The sequence below is a fragment of the Diceros bicornis genome, chromosome X (assembly GCF_020826845.1).
Source record: "Diceros bicornis minor isolate mBicDic1 chromosome X, mDicBic1.mat.cur, whole genome shotgun sequence".
NCBI classification, from domain to species: domain Eukaryota; kingdom Metazoa; phylum Chordata; class Mammalia; order Perissodactyla; family Rhinocerotidae; genus Diceros; species Diceros bicornis.
The window spans coordinates 77,172,040-77,199,378 of record NC_080781.1 but is presented as its reverse complement, the minus strand read 5'-3'; the positions used below and the strand labels follow the sequence as shown (position 1 = coordinate 77,199,378).

The 27,339-nt window shown below is 33.4% G+C and overlaps 1 protein-coding gene across 1 annotated transcript in view; it reads right to left on the bottom strand.

Moving 5' to 3' along the window:
* Positions 1 to 23,922, bottom strand: part of LOC131400304 (uncharacterized) — a 311,511-nt gene extending 287,589 nt beyond the window's left edge. The window contains exons 1-3 of the mRNA XM_058535085.1: positions 23,910 to 23,922; positions 20,503 to 20,666; positions 13,737 to 13,775 (exon numbers count right to left, since the gene is read on the bottom strand). Of these exons, the coding sequence (XP_058391068.1) occupies positions 13,737 to 13,775; positions 20,503 to 20,666; positions 23,910 to 23,922 (216 nt within the window). The remainder of the gene's footprint in view (positions 1 to 13,736; positions 13,776 to 20,502; positions 20,667 to 23,909) is intronic.
* Between the last annotated feature and the right edge of the window lie 3,417 nt (positions 23,923 to 27,339).

The following is a 27,339-nucleotide window of genomic DNA, read 5'->3' as shown; positions in this document are numbered from 1 at the left end:
TTTTGGTTTTGCTGCTTTTTTTCAAACATCACGACATTATTCATTTGTTTTCTTCTCTATTGGCTATCTTCTTTATTTAGAATATAAGCTATATGAGTACAGGGAACATGCTGTCAAGTTTATTGCAGTATTGAGGAACGTTTGGCATATAGTTGGCATTCAACCCAATTTGTTGAATGAACTAAATTAGGAGCATGTTATGTTACTCCACTTTTACTGGCCAGAATTAATTTTACCCTTTTTTAGCACAACTCAGGATCAGAATATTACCCTCTATTATACCATGGTAATTCATCATCTCTAAGTGATATAAGGTACACATTTCTTTGAGCATTTTTTTACTACTTCAAGTCAAACTGTTGACTTGGAATAAGCTTTTTGGTTTCAGAAGACATTATTGATTAATTTTCTAAGATATACTGACTTCTGGGGCACAGAGGAATTAAGAACTACATAACACTCAAAGTTTCAGATTAAAAATAAGAAAAATTAGCTAAACCTATGCATGATATTGAACATCAAGGTGGGTGACAGTTTTCCTCCCATTTTCATCCTAATGTTTGGCATAATGTCAGTATAGCTGACATTATTGTATTGTAACATTTCAAAATGCTCCATCTGGCCCAATAATTTTTGAAATATTTTCACAGATTGCCAATTTTATATCTTAATTTTTATACACACTATAGTGTGTTTGTGAAAAGATATAAAATATCTTATAAATCACATATATATTTGTGTGTACTATATGTATATATACATATGTATACATGTATGCATATCCATATATACACATTTTCATATGTATATATGTGTGTATATATGCACAAATATATGTATACACACATGTATACATATATTTAGTTTTGTGAATAGAATTTAGTCTATTAGTTTACACTAATTACATTAATAGAAAAGTTACATGTGCATAAATTGTTAAAATGCCTGTATTATAAACTTTTGTCTGTTATTTGTATGAAGATATCAAAACATTATTTGTATAGACATCATGAAGCAAAGGAAAATGAACTCCATCTGTCCAATTTATTTTTAAGACTAAGTTAAACCCTTATTTTTCCCCTGAGTATGCCTATAACCTATTGTTCTCCAATGCTATTCATTTCTCATATTTCTGGCAACGGACACCACTATTTCAACCCTTTGAAAAACCTATCAACTGCAAAACTCCTGGAGTTGCTCAAGTCCATCACTTCACTATTCACATCTGCTTCCAATAGTGGTCATTAGTAAAGCATGAGCAAGCATTGAGATATTTTAAAACATGCTGTAGCATGGAACTTCACAAGTGAACTTTAAAACTTTAGCATTGTTTCTGGAATATAAACTCTTTTCTGAAACTCATAATTAATTTTATAGTACATAAAGCACAGATGCTGTCAATAGTGTAGGTACGACCTAATGTCATTTAAAAGAAGTCACTCAGCATGATCATTAACAACTTTCCTCAGTCAGTCAGACTCACTCTAACTAAATTACAGTAAATTTCCATATTATGATCTCCCTCTCACATTACTTTAGCAAAAATACTTCTAGTTTCCTGTCTTAACTATGCAAAGTCTAATCTTTGGAATCCAACTTTGATAATTTTCTCCTTTACTTTCAATACAGAACAAAAAAAAAAACATTTTTTCAAAGTAGCTATTAAGTTATTCCTTAATAATAACCTCAGCTTCTCAGAAGTCAATGTCAACCTTTTACAATGGAGGCCATTAGCTATAGAAATGCTAGACTTTCAGAGAGTGATTCTTCTTTATGATCAGAAAAGTCACCTCTTTTAGTTATATCTCTACATCTTTCTTCCCCATGTTTATTTTAAATGCAGAGCTTCCACTTACTAATATCATTTATTCAACAGTACTATTATCCTAATAGTTCACTCTTAAAAGAAAGCATTTCTATGCGTAACTGCAGAGATTTGCTACATACAGTGTATTCACATTTCTTTAATATCACTCTAAGGCTATTTTCTTCATGTTGAGCAGACATTTTTATCATTCACTCACTCCTCTATTTTTTCCCCAGTTTTATTGAAATATAATTGACATGTAACAGTGTTTAAGTATAAGTTTACAACGTGACAATTTGATGCATGTATATATTGTGAAATGATTACCACCCTAAGTGTACTTAACATATCCATCATCTCATATAATTATAATTTTTTTGTGTGGTGTGAACATTTAAGATCTACTCTCTTAGCAACTTTCAAGTATATAATAGAGTAAGTCACCATGCTGTGTATTAGATCCTTAGAACTTATTCAATGTTGAACCATTTGACCAACATCTACTCTTTTCCTCCACCCCAAAGCCCCTGGCAACCACCGTTCTATGCTATGAGTTCAGCTTTTTTTAGATTCCACAAATAAGTAAGATCATATAATATTTACCTTTCTATGTATGACTTATTTCACATAGCATAATGCCCTCAAGGTCTATCCATGTTGTTGCAAGTGCAGGATTTCTTCTTTTTTTTATAAGTGAATAATATTCAATGGACACTTAGATTGTTTACATCTAGTGTGTATAATGCTGTAATGAACAAGATAGTGATTTCATTTTCTTTGGATATATACCCAGAAGCGAGATTGCTGGATTATATGGTAGTTCTATTTTTAATTTTTTGAGGAACCTCCATACTCTTTTCCATAGTGGCTATAACAATTTACAGTCCCACCAACAGTTCACAACAGTTCCCTTTTCTCCACATCCTTGCCAACACTTATCTCTTTTTCATTTGATAATAGCCATTCTAACATGTGTGAAGTGATATCTCATTGTGCTTTTAATTTGCATTTCCCTGACGATTAGCAATGTTGAGCACCTTTTCATGTACCTGGTGGCAATTTGTATGTCTTCTTTGGAAAAATGTCTATCGATCCTCTGCTCACTTTTTAATTGGGTTGTTTGTTTTCTTGCAATTGAGTCGTCTGCGTTCCGTATATATTTTGGATATTAATCCCTTATCTGATACATGGTTTGGAGATATTTTCTCCCATTATGTAGGTTGCCTCTTCGTTTTGTTGATTGTTTCTTTTGCTGTGCAAAAGCTTTTTCGTTTGATGTAGTCCAACTTGTTTATTTTTGCTTTTGTTGCCCGTGTTTTTGGTGTCATATCCAAAAACTCGTTGACAAGACCAATGTCAAGGAGCTTTTCCCCAATGTTTTCTTCTAGAAGTTTTATGGTTTCAGGTCTTAAATTTAAGTCTTTAATTCATTTTGAGTTAATTTTTGTGAGTGGTGTAAGATAGGGGTCCAAATTCATTCTTTTGCATATGAATATACAGTTTTCCCAAAACCATTTATTGAAGAGACTATTTTTTTCCCACTGAGTATTTCTGAAAGGCTATGGAAGCAGTTCACTCATCCCACTCTTCCTTTATCTGCAAGGAGAAGTCTTGCTAGCTGGGGTGTTCCCTCTTGGTTCTGATCAATGCCAGGTTGATGATTGAATGATACAGGCAAAATAAAGCCATTTTCCCTCACTTCTTGTGTAGTTATTAAGTTTTTTGTTCTACTGTGTTGCTGAAGTTTCTTAATTGGACTCCAGAGCTCTTCCAGAGCTGTTTTGGTTCATGGATAGCTCTAATTTTTGGTATTGTGGGTGGATGGAGGCCAGAGTCTCCTACTCCACCATTTTGGTGACATCACTCAGCGCAGATTATTGAAAACCATAGTAAACAGTGTAGCACAGAGACCAACAGTGAGAAATGGCTAGGTCCTTCTGAATAACACTAACTTTATAAATAATAAGATGATATTCAACACAGCTCAGCCTTTCACAACAAGGACTGACTTTATTATTGCATTTATCCATTTAGTCCCCTAATTTTATAGTAGTGACTGGGGATGCTATTCCCACAAATGTAGTACGGATAGAAATACATGCATGAAGAGTCAATTTGATTTAAAATAAAATGCTTCAAATCAAATAACAGAGCTTCAGAACAGCAGACTCCACTGTATTTTTCATTAATGGTCCTTTTCAATAATGTATCATCCATGCTATCTATTTTCTATATGTCATATTAAGATTCCACATTGTTCAGAGAAAGTGATAAAACTAGTTATAAAATCTCTATACTAATTGTACCTCCAAAGATACACTATAAACTTAATAAAAATAGAAGATAGAAGGCACTTAAAGTATCTGATCTATGAGCAACACAGCCTTCACAAATGTCATAAGACTGAATTTGGCAATCTTGAACTGCCAGGTACTAGATCATTTTAGGTGCAATGATGCATTTCTATTTCCAAATAAAATACAGATTAAGAAAACTGTCTATTTGTTTAACAGTAATAGAGTATGTCATTGAGAAGGCATACTGAAAAAGTCCTTTCATTTTATTATGGGCATGGAGAAAGTAAAATAAAGTTTTTAATCTCCATAGAAAATAAATTACATCAAGCAATGAACTCTGATGATAAGACCTCACACATTTCAACAATCTTTGTCACAACATGCATACAAAGAACAGCGAGTAAGGGGATAACTATACTGAAAAAGTTGAGCCACAATCAAAAGAACTAAGATAAGAGAGAAAACTTCAGATACTAAAAGTAAAAGTTGAGCTTTGTTGTCTTTCAAGTCTACTCATGATGGAGTGCTTTGGAAGTTATTTGGGGATGGAAGTTTTCATATGATCACAAGTTGGCTTCCAGTAACAGCTCAATGACACATTCATGATATTATAGCATGGATCCTTTGATTTTGGGGAATTTATAATTACGAATGACTTGTATTACTGAGTGATAAGGGCTCAAATGCTGGGTTTGGTAGCATGTGCTAAGGGACACGAACTGATTATACTGCCTGACGTCTCCCTCTTGGGGTCTAGTAGATGGATAAGTGATGTTAGAAGCCTCATGAACCTATTTATTTATTCTAATGTCTGCTCTCCTGACAGGAAACTCATGCAAAAGGCACGAGGGTTCCTCAGCTGAAAGTCTACATTCTTCTTAATACTGCCACCATCCACTATCCAAGCTAGAAGTATTGGGAAGAGGGGTGGTATGCAGTATAGATAAATGGAGGAGGAAATAAGAAAGGGGACATAAAAATCATCAATAGTTGGACAGATTTGGACTTAGGGAAAAGTCCAAGAATATTGAAAAAAAAAAAGAGCACCTTAAAGAGCTTTTTGATATAAAATTGGATATTTTCTTTGAATGGTAAAAATAGAACTACCATTACATTAAAATTAAAGTTTTAAAAATTCTTAATGAGATGTTTAAAAAATCTAAGGTATAGTAAAAGCCTACTGAAAGAAGACATATCATCTATAATTCATAAAATGTCATTTGTCACTACACATCAGGGAAAATCTTGCAGTTTTTAATAGGTAATGAAGATAATCAAATACTTCATGGTTCCATGAACACAGAGGCTGAATAAAAAACAAATGAACCTATTGTGATCTAATTTTTAAAACAAAGCAACTTCCATAGATCACACCTTCTCATTTACCTCATCTGAAAAAAATTTGAAGCCATTGGAGTAGCTACTGGGGTTTTAGAACAATCTGAAAGTAGAGTAACATAAAACTAAGTTCCTACAAACTCAGATAGACCATGGGGCAAGAGAGAGGTTGCGACCTTATTTAAACTAGCATGCTTTACTCTGTTTATCAAGATCAGTTAACAACATGTGGTCAGCACCTGCTGAATTTTGTAGGTGCCAGAACATTCAAAAAGGATTTTTTAGCTCCTAGCAAATTTGAAAAAAGAAAGAAGAGTGGAATGGACTAATGATAATCATTATAATAACAGCTAACATAGTGCTATTTTTGAGTCAGGCACTCTGCATTACCTTAACATATTTAATCTTCATTACAATTCGATGATATATAAACTATTATTAACTTCATTTTACAAATGAGGAAACTGATGCAAAAAAGCAAAGAGAAATAAATAAAATAATTCATGTAAGTTACTTAGCACAATAACTGACACACAAAAAGTAGTCAACAAATGTTAGATTAAATAATAATAATTATTTCCCAAGGTCACAAAACATAAGTTATTGGAAATACTCAACCCCAGTTAGTCTGAGTCTGGAGGCTGTACACTTAACCATTACACTGTACTTCAGAAAAAGATACTAGTTCCAAAGGATCAGCTATGCTCCCAAAGTGTAGTTGCGCCATCAAAGGGTTGCCAAAAGATAGCATACGAGAGGCAGAATGACCCAAAATATCCAGGTCTATGGAGATGAGTTGCCTAGTAGTGGCTAAATATTTTACTTAGAAATGTTATTATCCTCTATAGACTTCCAAATATCAATATCATTAAAGAGAAAAAGATTGTTTTTAATAAAGCAAAGAGAGTTTTCATAAATCGTTAGAAGAGCTAACCAGAGATACAGAGGAATATAGTCTCATATCCTATATATTTACTTTTCTTATAAGTTTTCTTGTTTCCTAAAGATCTGAGGCTTGGCAGCCGTCTGAAAGAACAGAAAGAAGAGGATGTGGTTAGGCTTTTCCTTCTTCTTAGATCCTGCCAAACAAATTTCAAACACTTAAATGTCTGTTCCTTGCCACTGGAAACACAATCTATCCAACAAATACCATGCTTTTAAAAACACCATTGATGATCACTATCATCTCCTTAGATATACATCTCACTTCGTGGACTTCATCACCTGATTTACAGGATCTTATAATTCCTCAGCCTACCTGATTTTCATGACTCTCATTTCTGTTCTTTATTGGCTAGCACAGCCACACCTTGTACCTCATCAGTGAGAATGGAAAAGAAGAGATAGATTCAAAGAAACAACAAAGAAAAACATCAGCAGGGCTTGATAACTAACTGTATATAGAGTATTCAAGTAGTAAAATTTTTTGAGGTAACATTGTTTATAACATTATACAAATTTCAGGTGTATATTATTATATTTCAAAAAGTAGTAGAATTTTTTAAAGTAAAGGATGGCTTATAGTTTTACATGGCTAAAGAGCCAAATACACCATAATGTAAATAGTGTCTTTGTTAAAAAAAAAAAAAAAAACTTATTATCTGTTACTGATAACCAATGAAAAGTCTTTATTAGGAGTTTCAGGGGTATATTAATTTATTCTTAAAATTCTTACACTAGATTAGATATATCAATTGTGTAAATTAGATCCATCAATGCCAGAAACCAATACTTGGCGAGATTTTTTACTGTAAAATATAATCATCTGGCTGTAAACATGCACTATAGACAGGGTACATAATTGATGACCCAGGACTAAGTAAAATTTACCTCAAATGGAACATAGTCAATGAAATAATAGCATATAATAATAACAGGTATCATTTATTGAACCCCTACTATATACTAGGCACTGGACTCAGGATTTACTTATACTATTTCTAACTCTCACAACAATGGTGCAAGGGATGTGTTTGAACCCTATTCAGTAGATGAAAAAACTGAAGATCTGAGAAGTTAAATAACTTATCCAAGGTCACACAGTAGTAACAGAATTAAAAATCAGCTGCTTGAGGTAAAAGATGTAAAGGATTTAATCTAAACACAATGTAGCTTCCCCGCTAACACTGATATTTTAGCCATTTATACTTAAGGGTGAATAAAATGTCTAACAACAGACATTCCTGGGGAATAGATGGAAAGCAAAGAGTGGTAGGGCATCATTACTTAACACCAAAAGGGGTAAAAGCAGAAATAAAGATCAGTAGCTTCAAATCTTGCTTACAGAAAAGCTCTGCTGTGATAAACAGAATAATGGTCCTCCACAAAGACGTCCATGTCATAATCCCTGGAACCTATGAGTCTATTATGTTATGTGGCAAAAGGGAATTAAGGTTGCTTAACAGCTGACCTTAAAAATGGAAGGATTATCTCGGATTATCCAAGTGGGCTCAGTGCAATAACATGGGCTCTTAAAAGCAGAAGAGGAAGGCAGAAAAGGAGGCCACAGACATGTCACAATGCAAGGAGAGGGAAGAGAGATTCAAAGCATGAGAGAGACTCAATCAGCCTTTTCTGGCTTTGAAGATGAAGAAAGGGCACTATTAGGCAAAGAATGCGGGCAGCCTCTAGAAGCTAAAAATCACTCTCAATGACAGCCAACAAGGAAACAGGGACCTCAGCCCTACAGCTATAAGGAAGTAAATTCTGCCAACAACCTAAATGAACAAGGAAATGGATTCTCCCTTAGTACATCAAGAAAGAAAAGCAGCTCTGTAGACACCTTGATTTTAGCCCACTGAGACCCATACGGGACTTCTGATCCACAAAATTGTAAAATAATAAATTAGTATTGTTGTAAGCCTCTAAGTTTGTGGCAATTTATTATGGCAGTAATAGAAAACTGATACACCTGGAGATATTTATTTCAGTGTCACTATTGAGATGGATGCCTTCTGCTACCATCTCCATGCCTCAGGCTCCTCCACCTCAGACTCCCCATTCTTTTTCATTTGTTTTCTCATCTTGATGTTTCCTACTCCTATAATATTTGGTGGTGTATTTACTGTTTAAAAATTTATTGAAAGTTTCCCCCCAAAAATGCTATAAAAATACCACAAATGATCAATACTAAAGATACTATTAAATATGCAGACTTTTGCATTCAGGCAGGGTTTATAGGTAGTAATCATTTTAACAACTACTTTACTATGGTGAATTCCTCTGTATGATTAATGATGTTCAATGCCTCAACATGCTTGATACAGGTTCAGCTTTTTTAGATTCCATATATAAGTGATATTATACAGTATTTGCCTTTCTCTGTCTGACTTATCTCACTTAGCATAACGTCCTCAAGGTCCATCCATGTTGTCACCAAAGGCAGGATTTTGTTCTTTCTTGTGGCTGAATAATATTCATTGCATATATGTACCACACCCTCTTTATCCATTCATCCATTGACGGACACTTAAATTGTTTCCATATCTTGTTTATTGTGAATAATGCTGCGATAAACATGGGAGTGAAGATATATTTTCAATAGCTTGTTTTTATTTATTTTGGGTATATACCTACAAGTGGGATTTCTGGATTATATGTTAGTTCTATTTCTAATTTTTAGAGAAACCTCCATACTGTTTTCCACAGTGATTGTACCAATTTACATTCCCACCAGCAGTGCACAAGGGTTCCTTTTTCTCCACATCCTCACCAACACTTGTTATCTCTTGTCTTTTTGATGATAGCCATTCTAACAGGTGTGAGGTAACATCTCATTGTGGTTTTGATTTGCATCTAAAAAAGACTGAACTCCTAGAAACAGAGAGTAGAATGGTGGTTTCCAGAGACTGTGGGGTGGGAAAATGGGAGAGATGTTGGTCAAAGGGTAGAAACTTGTAGTTAGAAGATGAATAAATTCTGGAGATCTAATACAAAGTATTGTGATTATAGTCAACAATACTGCATTACATACTTCAAAGTCACTAAGCAATTAGATCTTAAATGTTCTCACCACAAAGAAGAAATAATTGTGTGATGTGATAGAGGTGTTAGCTAATGATACAGTGGTAATCATATTGCAATATATAAATATATCAAATCATTTTAACATGTTGTACATCTTAAACTTACACAACGTTATATGTCAATTACATCTCAATAAAAAATATGCTTGATAACACCCAGGATCACTTAGAGATTTTAATGAATCAATGACACTATTTTCCAGTGGTATACTAAAGCTAGCTCACACTGGCTTGCTAGAGGTAATTGGTTAATTGTCAGGAATTTTAGAAGCTGGCTGTTAAACACAGCCATTATTAAAAATAAATATATTAAATAAATTTACAATTAAATAAATTATGTTTAAAACAAAGGTAATAAATGCTCAAAACTCACCATCTCTTTACCATTTTACCACATTTTACTATTATCTGTTCTCTTGAGTCATTTACATCTATTTTATCGTATGGTGGTGTACTACTGTAAATTTCTTCCCAACTCCATCACATTAGTAGACTGAAATCAGCCGTAGAGGGAATATTTACACCATGGAAATTGACAAACTTCTGATTCTACAAATCAAGTCCTGATTTCTTGTTTTGTTCATTGTTTAGATTTATTTATAAAAGTGATGGAGAAATGTTAATAATGCAGATTAAATTTAGAGGTGTGACTGTCATGTCTGTAGCTATTGTATTGTGTGTCACAAAAAGTTGAGTAAATATTCTTCTGAGTTTCAAAAACTATCATTTGCTTCAACAAAGAAGTAACTCATATTATTGATGGAAGAGTGAACTTTCAATATACATATTCATTGATTCACTTTTGTGTAAGCTGTTAACATAAAAATATCACCTAACATTCATGGTGAAATTACATTCACTTGTTAACTACAAACATAGTTGGCTACAAGACAAGACTTCATTAAAAATCAATGAAAGCGTTCCCTGAAAATCAATTGCCTATATGGAATTTACAATAAAGAATACTGTGCATTTTATTATTATTGTAAATTATGTGCTACATATATTTAATATCAGTAAATTTATATCATACATGTTCATATATATTTATATATCTTTTTTTTTGTTTATTGCAGTAACATTGGTTTATAACATTGTATAAATTTCAGGTGTACATCATTATACTTCTATTTCTGCATGGATTATATCGTGTTCTCATGTTCACCACCCAAATACTAATTACAATCCATCACCACACACATGTGCCTAATTATCACTTTCGCCCTCCTCCCTCCCCCCTTCCCCTCTGGTAACCACCAATCCAATCTCTGTCTATCTATCTATCTATGTCTATATTTAAATATCATGCCTGTTTTTTCCGAGTAGCCAGTTGTTAAACATTTACCAGCACACCACTGCTTTATCATTTCACTTTTTTCATTAATTTTCATTCATTACGCCTAAAAAAGTTAGACTTTGGTGTATAGATACAGAAAAGATTAAATACAAAGCTCCTGCCATCTAAAAAAGGCATACATCCAAGGGTAATAAGAATCCTGAGTGTTTTGACATGTGACAAAGGCAAAGATAACCATGTTTTTTCTCTTCTCTACCAAGTGTGGTGATAACCAAAACATGAAAGAAAAGGAACCTATAAGATGACTCTGTACACAAAGCCAACAGTAGTCTCTTTGGGCCTTAAGAAATCAAAGGGTTAGGAACCCACATTAGAATTTTACTTCTCCACAACTTCCATTCATAGAAATTCAAACCATTACAGACATCCTCATTGACTCTCCAGCCTAATCTTGCTTTACATCCCTATAGGAAAGACTATGGTCTTTCATTGTCTTCCAAACACACATTGTGCTTTCTGATCTTTGTTCCTTTGCTCAAATTCTTCTCTTTACTTGGGATGACCCCTCCTCACAAACTCCTAGTTGAAGAGTCTTATCCCCAGTAAATCCCTAGGGACTTGACCATCAGTTCTGAATCCACTAATCTATCTGTTCTAAGAAGGCTTGTGGTATTCTCTTCAAAAAAGACTCCTTATGGTCTGTTCTAATACTCAAAAATGCATGTATTATTTATGCATGTTGGCCCCTCCAGATAAATCCTTGCCCCTTGTCTGAGTGAGGAAAAACATCAGTTAGGAAAGGATCTGTAAAGCATTTTGTAAGCCTGAAAGTATATAATTTAGATAGATGGATAGATATAGTTATACATAGTTTTATATAAACATAGTTCTTTATATATATTTATTTATATATGACTGTTTTGCAGATGGTAAAGCTTACAAATGTTAGCTGTTAATATTATTGCTTTTACTGCTACCATCATAATTTTTCAAGATGACTTGAAAAAGCCATGGCCTTTCCTTTTCATTCTTAGCACCTGTTGTTTTTGACCAGCAATAGCAAGAGGATTTAATTACCTGAAATAAAGTATAAAAGTCAGAAATGCTGAGAAATGAATTGAAGAGCTAGCATTATAGATAGGTGTTAAATTCATGAGGGGCCTTGAATGGTAGATTTAACAGTCTGATTTTAATCAGGTTTTTGCACAAGGGAGTGTTTGAGGATGATGCTGAAGAAAGATTATTCTGGCTGAACTATGTAGTGTGGTTTGGGGACAAAGAGCCAGGAGAGCATGGGATACAGGTCTCAAATAATAATAATAATAATTAATAATAATAATGAGAAGGAGGAGGAGGAAGCGGCAGAAGAGGGGAAGGAAAAGGAGGAGGAGGAGGGAGAGAAATAGCAGCTGTAGCTAATATTTATTAAGCATTATGTACAATAAAACTAGAAGTAATTATCTCAGGTAATATTTACAATTTTTAGCACTGTCATTATCTCCATTTTGCAGGTAAAGCAAAGCAAGCTCTGCGCCATTGTGTAATGTGTGTAAGGTTATAGCTAGTAAGTTTTATCTGGGATGTAAACCCAAGCAGGCTGATTCTACAGTCTAAATTCTAAACCACTCTGTTGAATAATTTAGAGATGCGATATCTTTGAGGTTGCCATACACCCAACTAATTGAATGCATTTCCAATAGTACCCTTGAATTAAAAATAAAGAAAAAATCTACAACAAACAGAAGTATCTGTGGATAAATGAATGTGGTGGCCCCAGATAAGATTAACTCAAACAGCATTTTGATAAAATTTCACTGGAGAACTCTAAATTTGACAACAATTAGTTTACAACTGCAAATATATTTGTCTTTTCCTATTGGGGATGACTATAGACACTAAAAAATATACTGTAATAGTAGGTTGAAAGTGATTAAAACCAGAAAATATGTGAATCCCCAAGAATTTCAGAACTCAAGAGAGACTTCATATCAATCCTCAAAAATAGCTCAACAGAAACTCTTTACAATCTAAGCTAGGTTTAAGATGTCCATCTTATTCACTGCTAATAAGGGATCATCAGATTTTCTAATTGAGTGTTTACATATCCAATTTAATCCCACCAAGGATGATAATGACATATTTTTAAAAATCCATACATTGTGAACGATCTATACTAAGTTGATTGCCTACAATGCCATTTACAAATGAATCTCTAAGTGTCTTTTCCATACCTGCCATGGCTAACCATATTTGATGATTCTTTTCTGTTAAGTTCTATGACTGAAAATGGATAAATCAGTCTCTCTTTGATAAAATATATCCGTGCTTTAACAGTCCCTCTGTATATTCACTTGCAAACTCTTCTCACTTACAAAACACATCCTTAGGACAATGGTAAATTAATTACAAGAAATTCTCTGGTAAACAAATATACCACCCACCAAAAAATGGAAAAAATAGGGAAATTCCCACTACTTAGAAACTCTCACACACTAGCAAAAACACAAAATAACTTATAATTGTCCAGTAATAACTTGGACAACATTATATACTATATTACATGCACACAGAGCTTAAACAGTACAGAAGAGAAGGGAGGTGACAATGTATTCAAATACCACAGCACCCGAAAGCCCAGAGCCAAAAGAGATCAGATGCTAGAACTTCTACAGAAACAGAATTAAATTGTCCCATGCAAAGTGAACTCATTAGTCATGCAGATGTTTCCAGCTGGATATTTGGTGTACAAAATAGAAAAGATCCCAGTTGACTCACTTTTTTCCCACGTTACAGGCAGCTGTTAAGAGTAGTAATTCCAAAGTAATTTAGTAACTATACTTTGAACCATGAAATTATAAAGCTGAGTACATCTGTCTCATCATACCTAGGTCCTTAGTGTTACAACAAACTATTTTTTTTACCTAATTATCCTCAATAGATTTTTTTTGATGTTGTTACTGTTGTTTTCTTACCTGATCTTCTCCTTGCATGGCTTGCTCTTCAACTTTGCTCTAAGGGGAAAAAAAAATCAAGATAATTTATGAAGAAAATACAGCCAAGGAAGAAGAAATCAGATTTTAAAAAGAAGTTAAGCTGTTAAAAAAGCAAATATAAGATGAACTATGTGGGTAATTTCTGCTCAGTGAGTTTCAATTCTATTTCTGTGGGAATTAAGTTTAAATGCACTCAATAATATCATTTTAGTGTAGTTATTTAATCATCTAAAAATCAACCTGACTGTATTTGTATCCAACCAACGTTTCTACATCTTAAAAATATTTATATTTGGAGAAACTTTGTAAAACAGCTGTTTAAGATAAAAAATTTCCTATCTCTTAAGCTTCTGGCATCTCTCCCATTCAAGATTACTGAGCCTCCTTCTGAAATAATGTGTATAGGTATTTAGTTCCCACTCCCATGCCCTGAGATAAAATTCACCTGAGTCTGGAGACTTGCACTCTCGGCAATTTCATCTCTTAGAAAAGAAAACCATGATAAGAACAGTTTCTCTGGTCCAAATTCTGACTATGAAAGAACTATTTAGAAGTCATAGAAGCCTTGGAGAGAGTGACCATGTCATCTTATAGTTAGTAAGTAGTAATAAAGAAAAAGAATGGTAGGCATAGTCAGACACATGTCTTGCTATTAATAGAATGACATTTCCAGCAGCTGTCCAAATAGTTCAAGTCCCCCATCACGACAGAGCCAATATAAAAATCAACCAGCTACCAATTCTGGAATTTAAATAACTATGAATGAACTTGAGGAACTTCCTGCTCTATAGGCTATGTAAGTGATAAATCACCTAGTGAGATAATAACATAATTCCCCTAACTTTCAGCTTCCCATGCAATCTGCCTCTGTGGAACCAGATACCGAGTCAAGCAGTTGGTCAGGCATTAGTTTTTGCATTACATGTCTTTAGTCCTTATATTTAACTTTAATATCTATTAATAGGGCTAGAAAAATGAGATTGTAGAAGAAAAATAAAAAAAGTGAGGGTTATTTGGATTGCATGGCTTTATAATTACTTAATATTTTTTTCCTTGGAATGCTAAAGAATAGAAAAACAGAAAGATGAACTTTAATTGCAAACATATACTGATGGTAAGGCATAACAGGAGCTGTAAAAGTTAACAGATATGAATATATGCTGCATAGGCTCCCTTCACAGAACAGAGAGCCATCCCTTTAGCTCTGGGTGAAAAGGCTTAAGTATTTGAGCACTGAGTTTTGATCAACTTCAATATAATTATAACATAAAGAATGAAAAGCAGATAGAAAAGGTGATAATGTTTTAGAATATGCAATTAGTTAGCCATAACTATGGTATCACAGAGGCAGAGTAAGACTATATCCAGTTTACAGCATAAGCAGTCCCAATTATTTTCCTATCTTCCTATTTCTCTGTTCCAGTACACTTAAAGATCTTTCATTATAATGCAAGTTCCTCAAATTTTGCCATCCATTAACAAATTTCTCTGGAGTACTTAGTAAGTAAATTAACTGAGGAATTTTTTTCCTATATAATCTGTTTAGAGCTATTGAAATCTAGCTTCATTGTACTGGGAAAGAAAAAGGAATAAAGGGCATTTTAATGAAAAATCAGCACATGCTGAAAAGGTTTATGTTTCTGAGATGGGAGACAAAGATTTTTAAATTTTGTCTTAGATAATCTTCAAAGAAGTTCATTGCAGGTAAAATTAACTTGAATGAGTTAAGTCTTGAAGCCAAGAAATCAGTTACTAATCTTTCCTTCCTACTGCTGAATAGTAAACCATCTGCTTTGTCATCATTTAAATCACATTCCATTCTTCTAACATGATTACAACTTAGGACCATTTGTTACAGCAACATGGGACCAAAAGGCAACTGGATATATTTTTAAAGGAAGCTGTACAGTAAACTCTATATTTTACAGGGTTGAAGGAGGGAACAGTAGCCTGAGTATCTGAAAACACTGCTTGGCAGTCTGATTCCACTGGAATTTTTTAGTGGACTTTTTGAATTAGTTTCACAATGGAAGTAAAGGCAGACATTTTTCACATCCTTTTACTCAATATTTCAAGAGGAAGCATATAGGAAAATGAACTTTCAGAATATCTAGCGTTCTATTCCAACCTTCAAAGTACACGAGATTTTACACAAAACTGAGCAATAGTGTCATAAGGAAAGCAATAGAGTGTCTTTCTTCTATCTTTTTCTGGATTTTTCAGATATAAGAAAATAATCGGTAAAATAAACTATTAACCCACATTTGATGGCAGTTTCCGTACTCAAAAGCTTCAAACAGGAAGTCGTAACTTAAGTTTCTTGTTATAGAGTAATGAATTCTGCCCCAGATTTAAGCATGAGCTAGGTGTGAGGACAAATCAGAAAAGAACACAAAAATAAATTACTTTTTCATATAATAAAAGGAAAAACTTATTTTGATTACAATACGGACATTTTGAAATATAATTGCCACCATTCCTTCTATTTTTCTACTTTTGCAAAAATTATATCCTACCAATTATTTCCCAACTGCTATTTTTACTAGAATAGATGACCAATTGTAAATCCTTGAAAAGGCTCCCCAAATTCTCTAAATGGCACTGATAGTAATTATGGTGATCTGTGATACTAAAAAGACATATCAGATTTGTAGTTCAATTAACTCGTATTATTTCATTCCAGAAAAAGAAACTTCCCTACTCCTCTGAAGGACATAAGTCCTTGCTGTCACAGAGCTGAATTTCTACTTATAATGATATTACCTTATCATACTTGTCGGTAATTATCTTCACATAACCTAAACTTTAATTATATGAAACACAATTTTCATTTATTAACTGGTATAAAACTTCAATGATTACCCTTTGATGCATATCCAAATTAGTTTACTGTCTCCACACTGCCAAATGTGCATGAACACATCTATTAACATCTAAAACATCAATAATATCCTATTTCCTTTGATATTGTTTGTGCCTAGTATTGTTCCTTGTAATTAACTCAAAGAGAAGAGAAAGTCCAGTAGCAAAAATGGTAAATCCACTAAAAACAGATTTTCAACTTTTATGCTTTGATGACAAATCCATTGAATATTTCTGACTGCATGTGGCTATACAGTAAAAAAAAAAAAAAAAAAGATGTGATTATACATCAGCATCTGCCAGTAAATGCTCCTTTGTCTTTCTAGAAAGGAGGGATCTTCCACCAGGGACATAAAGTTCTTATTGAGGTTTTTAATAATACATGATACTACTTTCTTAAACAAGAAAAGATGAGTATGTGTAAGCATGAAAATTCAACAATTCTTTCTTCTTGTTTAGCTTATTTTAAATATGCAAACCTGATAATGGCAGTAGCCCATGAAGCAAATGATATATTTAAGAAGGGCCCGACAGAAGTAACACAGATAAGTTTGTTATGTTTGGTTAACCTATATCTCCCTGTCAAACATACTTAATTTTTCTTTTAATGCATGACAAATAAGCATTTTTTTCTTTTTTTTTGGCTGGGAGAGATTCGCCCTGAGCCAACATCTGTTGCTAATCTTCTCTCTTTCTTTTTTTCCTCCCAAAAGCCCCAGTACATAGTTGTATATTCTAGTTGTAAGTCCTTCTATGTGAGCTGCCATCACAGCATGGCTACTGACAGACAAGTGGTGTGGTTCTGCACCCAGAAACCAAACCCAGGCCACCGAAGCGGAGTACGCCAAACTTTAACCACTGTTAGGGCTGGCTCAAACATACTTAATTTTTAACGTAGGAAACTATTTTGCCCCCAACTTTACTTCCTCTAAAAGTGTGATACAAATTTCTTTTACCTTTCTGGTAACATTTGACTCTGCTGACAATGTGCTCCTCAAACACATCTTCCTTAACTTCTAGTGATTTCCTGGCTCCTCTGATAGCGTCTAGATCCCTCTCATTCATTCTCTCCTTCACTCCTCTTCATCCTTTCTCTGCTTCCTGCTTTGATTTAAGAATACTGAGCCAGAAGACCTGAATTCTAGACCTATCTCCATCATTTACTCATCAAGCAATCATGGAGCAAGACAGTTAAACTTTATGACCCTTGGTTTCTTCATCTAGAAAATGGGCATAATAGCATTTATCCCTAATGTTCCTTTCTTTCTTTTTTTATCATATTATTTTTTTTAATTTTTACTTTTGTGTGTATTTTAGAATGCCTGATGTTCTTTTCTTATCTCTCAAAGTTGTTAAAATCAGACTAGAATATGGGATAGTACTTTATAAACGATTTCTTGCTATGTAAATTCAAGTGGTATTATTAAGATTATTACCTCAAAATCTCCACCTTGAGCTTTCTGATCTTCTCCATCAACAATTCCCAAGGTTTCCACTATCACCCGGTATGGTGTTAGCCTTCAAAATTTTATCTCTAAACCTGATTTCCCACCCTCTAACCACATATAAACCATATTTGAGTTCTATAAAATTGTAATACAGAGTGTGCTGAAAAACTGATTATTTTGTACCATTATTTCTTATCTATATTTCTTAATTTTATCTTTTATGACATATTTAAAATCTGTATGCATGTGGTCCATGTACCCACTTTCCATTTGACATTTAAAAAATAATGATGGATTTCTATTAAATATATGCCAAGGAGAATAGTTATATCCCATGATTGTTGTTTTCTCCTCTCATTTTTCAATTTTCAGTCCTCCATGAAAGCCCAAAAATAAAACAAATATACTCCTCTTCCCCTAAGAAATCATTTGTTATTCACAGCCTGTCCCCTGACCACGTTTTCTGTTTGATTATTTCCAGCTTACATTCTCTTGATGAATTTTCTTCTAATGTAGTTATGATTGTTCCATCCTGGAAGCACCAGATGTCCAGTTAAGATATGATATGATATTTGGCTTATTTTCAGAATTTGAGTCAGAAAGAGCCTTACCAAAAATCAACTAGCTATATAAAAACTCATCTCTCTACGACCTCTAGGAATATGTGTACCTTTTCAGTTTGATCTTCCAAAATATTACCACAACCCATGCCTTAGGGACCATATAGACTTACATAATACCATATTTCATTGATTGGAAGAGGCAGATTATTTTTTTTTTGTATTTTAAAATCTCTAAAATCAGGATGTGATTGCTTATCCACGTGAGAAGAAAGCATTTAGTCTAATTGATCGCATTTTTTTCTTTCATAGTGGTAAATGAAATAATGGCACACCTCAATGGTAGCATCTGAAATTCAATGAAACATGGTTTACAGCTTGGCTATTCAGCGAAAGTATCTTTAGTCAGACAGATCCCAAGCAAGATAAACACGGTCATGAAATATTTAGAGGGTATATGTTTTTAAGATCTCCGGCTCATATATAGTTCAATAAACTTGACGGAAGTACCAATTTATAGATTACAAATCCTTTTTCCCTTTTCATCAAAAGAAGCTCCTTTGAAACACACTGCTGAGGATGGGTAACATGGTAGTCTAGTCACAAAAATTAATTTATGAGATTATATAAGAACAAGGAACAACTGCACTTTGATGTCAAGATATTCTAGACAATGGCTGGCTAGTTCAAAGAAACTGATACTGTTAGGGGTTTTCCCCCATCAAATATTTTAAAATGCTATTCTACTCTGTAGAGAACAACTACTTGAGCTCTTGATATAACCAACAGTCTCCAGCACAAGTCTTCCATATGGAAATAAACTGGTGCTTAAATAGTCTAGGCGATTGTTCTTAAAACTGAGCCCTTTTATGACTGACACACTCAATTCATTCAGGAAGTGTGCAAAGATTCTCACGGTATTCACTAGTTAATAGTCTCAATTGAATACCTAACTTAATGGGATATAAAGTGTAATCAAATATACATATTGTCATACTCGTATAAAGTCTAACTGGAAAATGAAAAAGACACACAAAGACTATTTTAAAAATAAGTACACAGTGTCCTTACAGAAAAAGTGAAAGGATAAAATTCATCCAAAAGAGATATGGTATATTAGAATATTTTAAAATCTATTAGAGAGAAAGTGTTGTTAAGCCTGTCAAAAGAAAACATGGGAAATCAAACTCATGAGACACAATTAGGCATATGATATTGCTTAAATTACTCAAGTAATTAAAGGTCTTCAATAAATACTTATTGAATGGATGGATGGATTTTAGCATGATCACAGCCTTGAAATAATAACTCTAAATTTTCTTTATCTTTATTAAATAGTTTGCCCTTTGTATTTATCATTGAATTTTGTGTTGACTTGGCTATTATATAAAATCACAACTCTATTTTTAGGTGCAAAGACAACTGTCTGGAATGTCATGTCTGGCCTTGATAACTCGCTCATTATTCTTTGATTCATTTTGAGCCTCAGTAGATATAGTAGTCCTCTCAATTCTTTGATCTTACAGGAATTTCTGAGCTAATTCCCTAGAACATCCATCTCCAACTTTCATTTCCGGGAGAAAGTAACTTTAGGCAGAATATCCTTCAGTTTTCCCAAGAATGATGAGACACATCATCCTTAAGGCACAGCAAGAAACAGAAACCACTTCAGACAGTGCCACAATTCAAATATAGGAATGAGAAGGGCCCACAGAATTCTTAAGCAGAGTAATTAGAGACCATATCAGTCATAACTACCTTTGAACTGGAAAGGCAAAAAACACGCAATTTACTGTGGATCATATAGCAGACAGAAACACACTTCTTGTCCTTAATTCATTTTTTGTAGGCAATATAGGACAGTGCTATACTCACTTTTCTATAAATATTAGCGACTGCTTTTAATATGATATCCTGGTGGTCAGTCCGGATTATGCCGAGTTCATTAAGTGTTTGCCAGGTGATGTTAAGTAGCTTCTCTCTGTTGATTTCCGCTCTTTCAAAGTTTTCTCCATATACCAGAAAACTGTAATCCAACTCTGAAAAAGACATAAAAGAGGTAAAGGAGATGTCAAGGAAAATAGAGCTATATACCTTCTTGTAAAATAACTACACAATTCTACTGGCATAGAATTGCTTGTGGTTCTTTCGTCAATGATTCGTTTACACTTTTTATTCCAACACTCCATCTTACATTCAGCATCTTCAGTTAGAAAGGCTTTGGAGAGACTAATTTTTGTAGGTCCTTACAGAAATGCTTAAGTACAAAATTTAATTAACAAAAGAGACCCTGTTAAATATGCAGGTACAGTCAGAGATTATAATTGAAAGCATATTTGTAATCCGTTATAATAATATTTAAAATGGATTTAGTTGAACTGAGATAAAATGTGGTTTTTGATTTGTGACTGCTTTAATATTTGGAATTTTATCAACTAAGAATCTATACCATTAATATATGTGAATTATTTGGGGAGAGTACAGTCTCTTGGGTAAACTGTTTCATAACTATAATCAAAGCAAAAATATCCAAAGTTTCTCAGGTATATGTTTTAATGAACTGCTTCTGTGATATCTAGATCTATGTAGAGAGAAGAAATTAGAAGATCCATAAATAACATGACACAATGTATCATATGATAGAGAAAATAAATTAATATAACCTGACATGAAAAGTTACTGAGCTTTGAATAATTGAAAGCATCAGAAGACTGAATAAATGATGAAATTATCATTCATCTTTGGTTATCCATATTAACAGTAGAACACAGTGGAAATAGTCAAAAATTAACTTATAATTTGCTTGAAATTTGACATTGAACATCCCTGTGAAAGTGAGTGTGGCTAATATTCTGGGAACTAATAGTAATATAAGCTGATTAATACAGATTTCATTACTTTGTGTTTTAAAAAATAATTAAGTCAGGGGAATATTTACCTTTACAATATCTTTAGATAATTTTCTAACTAATTAGATAATGTAAATAAGATTTCATGAGGAATATTTAAATTACTTTTTAAAACTTGTCAAGTAATTTCCAAGTATATATTTCATTGTACTGATAAGCTAAATAAATCATGTTTGCATTCTTATCTATTTATTAAAGCAAAATCTATTAATGACCTGTAATGACTTTTGTTAGTTTCATTCTTATTATAATCTGCCTCTCAAAGTCATAAAACCATATTTCTTTTATTTTAAATTTTTATAATTCTCTATCCCTACATATTCAGACCGGCCTACCCTTGATTACTTGTAAATTAGTAAGGTTTATTATTGCATTTTAAATTTTAAAAAGTGAAGCCACCTGGAATAATCCCAACTTCTATCAGTACAGGTATTTATTCAGATTTCCCATTTCCCATCTCTTGGAACTTCATGATAGAGAAAACTTCTCTGCTCCACGCTAGAAAATAACCAGCAATATTATTCAGACAGTTGCAAAGTACCTACCTAGGCTTGGGTGTCTTTCTCTCTCTCAGCTAATTTTTCAGGTTTATTATTTCCTTTCATTAAAGGGAAAGAATTAAGTATTTGATTTAGAAGACTACATATTATATGAATGGCTAAAAGTAAATCAGAAATATCAAGAGGAAGCTGTGTAACTCTGCCAAAAGAAATTTAAAAGCTAAGGTAATCTTCCCGTTTATAGCAGATTTTACAGTACTTAATTCATTACAGTGATTAAATATGATAGAAAAATAAACTGAAATTTGTATGGGTCAGTTTTCATGCTAGCAGTTGGCTAAGGGAAAATTATATCTAGTTATGTTCAATAGAATGAGATATATGTTCTTATGGATGATGCTCATATGCACTTGAAACTCCACTCAGTAACTATACTTGAAAGTTGAATGACTTGTCAGAGATGACTTTAGCTTTCCTTACTCTTCATGATGTTTGGAGAGTGAATTATAATGTCCTAAATATTTCACACCTCCCAGTTTCCACATTCTGTTTTATGAACTGCAGCAGATACTTGCACTCAAATGTAATGTACTATCAATAAGACTGTAGAAATGAATTAAAGAATTGTGATGTATGTATACACATTTAATAAAACAACCTAATCTCTATAGATGACTGAGTATCTGATAGAGTAAATGTCAGTTCTCTCTGCGAGGTTACCTTGCCGTTGCTTTTTTTTATTTTTTTTCATTTTTCTTTTTTTTTTTTGTTTATTGCAGTAACATTGGTTTATAACATTGTAAAAGTTTCAGGTGTACATCATTATACTTCTATTTCTGCATAGATTACATCATGTTCACCACCAAAATACTAATTACAACCCATCACCACACACATGTACCGAATTATCCCTTTCACCCTCCTTCCTCCCCCCTTCCCCTCTGGTAACCACCAATCCAATCTCTGTCCCTATGTGTTTGTTTATTGTTGTTATTATCTACTACTTAATGAAGGAAATCATACGGTATTTGACCTTCTCTCTCTGACTTATTTCACTTTGAATTACACCCTCAATGTCCATGCATGTTGTCACAAATGGCTGGATTTCATCGTTTCTTATGGCTGAGTAGTATTCCATTGTGTATATATACCACAGCTTCTTTATCCATTCGTCCCTTGATGGGCACTTAGGTTGCTTCCAAGTCTTGGCTATTGTGAATAACGCTGCAATGAACACAGGGGTGCATGTACCTTTGCTTTTAAAAACGCTTTCATTAGATCTTCCTTAGAAGCAATATAAACCAGAAAATGGATACGAATCTGAAACAGATTCCATCACTTCACCAACCAACAGCCTATACCCTTGGATCGCTGGATTTTGGACAAAGTCCATACATATCATTTTGGCCTTCAATTATATGTGTGATCTTTTGAGCCACTGATGACATAATTAATAAGGTAGTCTGATTAACTTAACTCACGCTATAAGCATGAAAACTTTGCTAATCAAGAGACATGGTCATTTCTTTAAGGAAGCATGAAGGCTGGTGAAGCTAAATGCCATGATGCATAAAATTCATTGCAAATATCCAAGGAGACATTTAGCAAGCCTAAGAATTGATTAAAATTCCACAGTCAATCAGCATGCCCCTTCAAAGTGAGAGCATCAATTAAAGGCAGAAAGCTCATTCTCAACATCTGACACAATCTTCCACGTTTTAAAACCATCTGTATTTTGATATACTTTCTCACAGACATAGTGGTGATGTTCAAATTACTGCCAAGGATGTATTTTATGATTAAATACTAAGCTATCAATCTGAACATATGTGACTTTCAAGCTGATTTATATGGCATACACACCCACACTTACCCAAAGATTCCATTTTTATCCCATGTCACTTTGTCCCATCAGAGCTTGCTATTAATAGTACTGATATACAAGTTTGGGTCACAGTGTTATTCTCAAATACTGTTTGTGTATGAATATGTGCATGCATGTGCTTGTATAAATTTTAAATTTATTTTCCCAAATCTATGAGTAATTTATATAGTCATGACCCCATTGTATATTTATTGGGATTTAAATAAGTCATCAAGATTAGTCTGTGTGTTTTGTTTATAAAAATTTAGAGATTTTCTTTTTAGTTTAAGAAGCTGCAAGACCCACTGTCATAATAATAACTAACATTTGCTACTATTCTAAGCACTTTTCATGTATTAACTCAATTCTCACAACAACCCTATGATGTAGGAACTACTATTATCCTCACTTTACAGATGTAAAACTGACTCAAGGAGAGGTAAGTCAATTACTTAAGGACACAAAAGCAAGTAAGTGGCTGAGTTAGGATTTAAATTTAAGAAGTCTAACTCTAGATCTCATGTTCTTAACTACTATGCTATACTACTTCTCATAATAATTGAGATGCCTAAGATTGGAAATGGCTTCTGATGACAACTACAAAATATCTCCTAGAACGACATGCTTGAAGATGTAAGAGATAGCTGACCACAATCTCAGAGTAATCTAAGTGCAGCCAGCTAACCACATCTGTGAATTTTTGGAAAGATTATAATCCATCTGTACAACTCACCATTCCTTAATTTCACTCATTTGTTCAGCAATGATTTAATGAATGCTTCTACGTGCACAGAAATTGTTAGAAATTGTGGGGGATAGGAAGAAACACAACACAATCCCTGCATTTAAAGAGCCTACAACTTGGTTTTAGGCAACTAAACAAAAACACAAACAAAAAGTTAATAAAATGCATGTCACACTAAAAGAAATATGCCCAAGAGTTAAGTGAATGAGAAATACTGTAGGTATTAGTTATCAGAGAAGTGAGAGATCAGATGAATTTGAGTGACTGGGCAATGTTTTCACACACATGTCCTACACAATGAAATTGCGACCCAGTATTTCCTACCACTATAAGCAGCATGTAATTCAGCTTCACCAATCAATGCTTTATGTTTCTGCAGTCTACTATACTGTGAATGGATTAATACAATACTATTTCAAGTCTAATTTGGATTCTTATTTATACACGCTATAAGTATATAGAAGAGGACAGGAAAAATACTGAAAATAATTCAGGAAAAAAATTCTATATATTCCTGAATCGTATTAGTCAGAAATTGGCAAATTAAATTATTTAAACCAATAACACAACTGAAAATTAAAGAGATGGACCTACAGCCAAAAGCATTTCAAATTTTCTGAAATTCAACAATTAAGAAAATCCCATCTATCTATATTTTATAAGGAATTGGTATGTACTTGAAATAGAAACAAAAAACAAGGCCAAAAAAGACATCAAATGTATTTCAGAAGCTCTTCATTTACTGAATTTCAAGCAACAGATGATTGTTAGCATTTTAACTGAGAGCTTCTTCAAACTAGCAAGGCATAAAAACTGTATGTGATGGAGCCTAGACATACTACTATGAGCAAATTACAAAATTAGAATCCAGAGATAGCCAGGAATTTCAAATGTACAAAACAAACCTCCCACGAACATAAAACTGTCACTTTGATTTGATGTTACAGAACAACAGTTGTACATAAGAAAGATGTTAAGTAAATCCAATAGAACTTATTTTAAAATATAGTAAAAATATTGTAGAAATAAACCGGCTTGAAGGAAAACATATGGTATGAAATTCCAAAACTAAATGAGCAAGCTATAGTAAAACTCCACCTAAATATTGAGAATTATATTTAAAATGGTTATTTGAAATTACAAACAAAATAAACTCTAAATATTATCTTCTTTAATGAGACTATGAGCATAGATAATTTAAAGTAAATGCATAATACACATCTTATATGTATTTGTAATTCCAAAGGGGCATGTTGATTTGTGTGTGTATATATACATGTGCGTTTTGTAGCAGATATGTTTCCTAATTTTTGAATGGCTTATGTTGCTATTTAAATTATCAAATGGCCACTACTTGCATACTACTTTGATAAAAGTGTAATACCAGTGAATGGTAGCTACACATTCTGCCATGCATGTAGTGAAGTGTGTAAGAACACTTGTAATAAAGATGTTTCTAAGAATGCTAAAAAAAAAAAAATCAAATGTCAAATGATCAGGTGGGGGTGGGGAGGTTGATTTAAAATGTTTATATAAACGAATCACAAATTGGATGAGGGACCAAAATATTAAACGTTGAAAATGCCACTGACAAAAAAAAAATAATACCTGTTGAGATCCAACTTTTTTGCTGCCTAGAAGAGATCCCTTTGCCTCAACAGGAGTCATTTACAAAACAGATCCTAGATAAAATCGTGAAATAAGAAAAGCTGGTCTTCGGGCAAGAGAAACAATAGAAAAAATAAACAAATGGGACTACATCAAACTAAAAAGCTTCTGCACAGCAAAGGAAACCATCAACAAAATGAAAAGACAACCTAACATTTGGGAGAAGATATTTGCAAACCATACATCAGATAAGGGGCTAATCTCCAAAATATATAAAGAACTCATGTATCTCAACAACAAAAAAACTAACAACCCAATTAAAAAATGGGCAAAAGACCTGAACAGACATTTCTCCAAAGAAGATATACAGATGGCCAACAGACACATGAAAAGATGTTCAAAATCATTAACTATCAGGGAAATGCAAATCAAAACTACAATGAGATATCACCTCACGCCCGTCAGAATGGCTATAATTAACAAGACAGGAAACAACATGTGTTGGAGAGGATGTGGAGAGAAGGGAACTCTCACACACTGTTGGTGGGAGTGCAAACTGGTGCAGCCACTATGGAAAACAGTATGGCGATTCCTCAAAAAATTAAGGATAGAACTACCATATGATCCAGCTATTCCAGTGTTGGGTATTTATCCAAAGAACTTGAAAACACCAATGCGTAAAGATACATGAACCCCTGTGTTCATTGCAGCGTTATTCACAATAGCCAAGACTTGGAAGCAACCTAAGTGCCCATCAAGGGACGAATGGATAAATAAGCTGTGGTATATATACACAATAGAATACTACTCAGCCATAAGAAACGATGAAATCCAGCCATTTGTGACAACATGCATGGACATTGAGGGTATAATTCAAAGTGAAATAAGTCAGAGAGAGAAGGTCAAATACCGTATGATTTCCTTCATTAAGTAGTAGATAATAACAACAATAAACAAACACATAGGGACAGAGATTGGATTGGTGGTTACCAGAGGGGAAGGAGGGAGGGAGGAGGGCAAAAGGGATAATTCGGCACAAATGTGTGGTGATGGGTTGTAGTTAGTATTTTGGTGGTGAACATGATG